This window comes from Apis dorsata, unplaced genomic scaffold (genome assembly GCF_000469605.1).
Source record: "Apis dorsata unplaced genomic scaffold, Apis dorsata 1.3 scaffold_65, whole genome shotgun sequence".
Classification (NCBI taxonomy): Eukaryota; Metazoa; Arthropoda; class Insecta; order Hymenoptera; family Apidae; genus Apis; species Apis dorsata.
This window is the reverse complement of record NW_006263364.1, coordinates 1-3,855: the sequence shown is the minus strand read 5'-3', so window position 1 is coordinate 3,855 and position 3,855 is coordinate 1. Positions and strand designations below refer to the sequence as shown.

The window sequence follows — 3,855 nt, the reverse complement described above, 5'->3', positions numbered from 1 at the left end:
TATATATATATATATATATAATCTCGAAATATTAATATTTATTATAGATTTATGAAATGGTTCACAATAGTAAGTGGTACTTGCGTGAGTGGAGCAGCTGCCGCGTTATTCTTTAAGAATAAAGATAAAAATAAACTCGACATCACGAAAGTAACACCGAAAAAAAGTGAAGAGAAGAAATGGCCTAACCAGATGACTATCAGTACGATACAAAGTGCAGCAGTACCGCCTAATCTTGACGCGGATTAAATGATATTCGTTGATTTTACATATTTTGTTTTTACATATTTGTTGAAAGTAAGAACAATTTTGAAGAGGAGACTTGTGTTTTATAAGTATAAGTGAATCATTTTTAAACGGATCATTATTGAATTGTAACCCCTCAAAATATTTGCATATAGTGCAATAATAATTATGGATCATAGTGTATATTAGAACATTTGATATAACAATTATTAGATCATTCTGGCTGATATGAGTCACTTAAAAAGTGATGGATGTGCACTTATAACATATTTCGTGCAAATATTTCGATCTATTTTAAAGAAGAGAGAAATTGAAAAAGAAAGAGAATAAGGAAGAGGGAGAAAAAGGAAGGATACAAATGAAGTATTTCTTCATTTATGTATTTTAAATTTGCTCAATTGAATTTATTATATCGAATATTAAATAAAATTTAAATCAAATAATAAGATGATTTTGCATATTGAATAATTTGAAATATTATAAATTTAATTAAATATTATAAATTTAATTAATTAAATATTATAAATTTAATTAAGCAAATTAGCATATTATTTTTTTTTTATAAAAATTAATAAGAATTTAAATTCAATTATACAATAATAATAAAAATTAATTTCCATTTTTTAATTATTTTTTTGGAATATAATTTTTTTAGTAGATATATTACATTACTTAATTAACTGTAGTCTTTTGTGTATACTTATTTAAATTCGATAACATAATGTAAATATAGACAGTGTACCTATTGTTTTATTAATAAATATTTTTAACGAAGAAGATGAAAAATCTCTTATAGTTTTGAATTAAATCGTAAATCTTAGTTTTTATTATATTTTTAATAGGTACGTTATTAAATTTTTTTATTATTTGTTTTTGAATGTTATTGGTATTGTATCAGTACTGTATATGTAATTAAAATGTACATTAAATCGTAAGAATGAATAAATATTTTTTTTTAACGAAATACTTTTCTTATTTATTACTTGTTACCTAATATTAACATATAAATTATTTATTAAATATTAATTCGAAAAAGCTTTAAATTTTAATTTAAATAATAATTTTTGTAATATATTTTTATTAATAAAATATAGAATTTAATTTTCCCTATTTAATATAAAAATTGTTGAAAAAAGATTATAAAACTTACAAATTATAATTATATATAATATTATATTATATATATTTATATATAATATAATTATATATATAATATTAATATAATATCTCAAACAGGAACATATTCAAATATTTTTTATCTCGGTGATTTTTTAGTTGCATGATTGGCTCCAAATTCATTTTTACAAAGCAACACATTTTTATAAGCGCTCCTATACTCGGAACTCATCACGACATAAACAACAGGATTTATACAAGTGGTCAAATAGATCAAGATATAACCCGCGATGTTTAATCCTCTCCAATCAATAGAATCTTTAAAAATCTTCGTAATTGTAATAGGTAAATAACAAACGAGAAACGACGAGAATATCACTAAAATCATTTTTAACAACTTCTTGTCTTTATTGCTCATCCTTGGTGATCCATCAGGATTCCTAAATTTTCTGACACTCTTAAATCTCGATTCTCTACGAATAATTATAGGTTTCTTCTTCGTCGATCGATCAGGAGTGTTTGACTTCGAGTCATCGTATCGATCACTATCTGTAGATGTTTTCGAATTCAATCTTTGCATCCAAAGAGCCGATTCTATGAGGAAGGAAGCTCTACTGGTCGTTCTCTCTATTTTATTTCCGTTATTCGTTGAATTTTTCTCTGTCGATTCTTTGATCTTGGTACAATCGTTTGAAAAAACTGTTTCCATTGCTTCGAGATCGTCCACATATGGTATATCATCTATTTTTATTACTAAACCAGATTTCGATTTATCACAAATTTCGACGATAGTTTTAATTGATGCATCGTTATCGGATTGGTTAACTTGCTCTTCGCTATCATTTTTCCATCTCTCTGCTTCTATTATTTGTTGTACCTTCTCTTCGTCGCATCCCGAAATCTTTCTATCTTTCTCTATACCACATGAGTTTTGTTCCCATGATGGTTGGTCCCATAAGGATTCCTCAATCGCCGATCTTGAAGGACTGCGCGAATAGTTCAGTTGATTGAACGAAGTTACGGCGCATTTTGAAGAGAACTTTGGACATAAAACATTCGTTGTACAATTCGAGCTTAAAATTGACAGTTCTTCTTCTTGATTCCTGGTTGATGTGGATCGTCTCTATAATGAAATCGCAAAATATGTGTATCATTTCAAGAAAGAGAGAGAAAAAATAAAAATGACCGATTTCTAATGTTTTACAATTTGCTAATTATTCTGATATTTGGATATACTATTTATTATTATATAATTATATTATACAGTACGTTATATAGTATACAGATATACAAAATGTTATAAAATTCAAATTGGAGCAAAAAATATTAAAAATTTTTGAATATCGCTTGAAAAATACAATATAAGCCAAGAATATATATAATAATACCTATATTTTATTACATTACGATCTAATCATATCGTAATTGTGAAAGAGAAATGATAAAAATATATTTGATTGATATACTGTATTTCCTAATTTATAGTTACGCATCAAGAGTAAGATAGACAAAGAAAGCAGATAATAAGAAAAGGACAGAGATAGAATAAAACTTCTGCCATCAGCGCCATCTTCAGAGTGCCGCAAATGAAACACAAAAAGAAAGGACAGAAAATAATAAGAGAAAGATAGAGATAGGTAGAATTGATCGTTAGCACCATCTATGAAGTATAAACGACACTTCTTCAAAATCGTCTTTCTCAAGTACTTCGAGAGATGGCGCCCACTGTTAATTCTTATTCTACTTTACCTTTGAAAGAGGTTCTAAAGATTTTCAAGAGATGGCAATATAGATCAATTCCACAATTCTACTTTATCCTTCTTTTAAAGAAATGTCTTCGAAATTCCAGAGATGACGCTAGCAATCAATTCTTACCTATCTCTATCTTTCTCTTATTATTTTCTGTCCTTTCTTTTTGTGTTTCATTTGCGGCACTCTGAAGATGGCGCTGATGGCAGAAGTTTTATCCTATCTCTGTCCTTTTCTTATTATCTGCTTTCTTTGTCTTACTTATTGTTACATTTGCTCTACAAAATTTACGCGCACGAAATATAACTTTAATATATAATTAGTTTTATTATCTTTTTTGTTTAATCTCTCGATTGACAATCTTAATAAAGTGTGTTTGATTCAATTTAGGAAATATATATATATATAAGATATATATCTCCGCAAAATTTACGCGCACAAAAGATTACTTGAATGTATGATTAATTTTATTATCTTTTTTGTTTAATCTCTTGATTAATAACCTTAATAAAATCTGATTTCATTCTGTTTAGGAAATATATATATATTAAATATAAAATTATATTTATATATATTTAATTTTATGTAAATTATAGAAAAATTTATTTAATTTATATAAATAAATGATATAAATATTTAAACTTATATAAATTGATAGATATATATATATTTATATATTATATGTATAATTTATATTATATTATATATTATTTTATTATATTATTAAATAAATTTATATATATA

At 25.4% G+C, this 3,855-nt stretch overlaps 2 protein-coding genes across 2 annotated transcripts in view; one reads left to right on the top strand and one right to left on the bottom strand.

Annotated features, from left to right (window-relative positions):
• LOC102675854 (sensory neuron membrane protein 1) overlaps positions 1–597 on the top strand; it is a 14,628-nt gene extending 14,031 nt beyond the window's left edge. Inside the window, exon 13 of the mRNA XM_006609889.2 lies at positions 48–597. Coding sequence (XP_006609952.2) covers positions 48–249 — 202 coding nt within the window. The 3' untranslated portion in view covers positions 250–597. The remainder of the gene's footprint in view (positions 1–47) is intronic.
• Positions 598–1,456: 859 nt separating this feature from the next.
• LOC102670969 (muscarinic acetylcholine receptor M3-like) lies at positions 1,457–2,485 on the bottom strand (the record flags this gene model as incomplete). The annotated part of the gene is made up of 1 exon (XM_006609940.2): positions 1,457–2,485. A coding segment is annotated over one exon (984 nt), but the record flags the coding sequence as incomplete, so codon positions are not given.
• Positions 2,486–3,855: the final 1,370 nt, after the last annotated feature.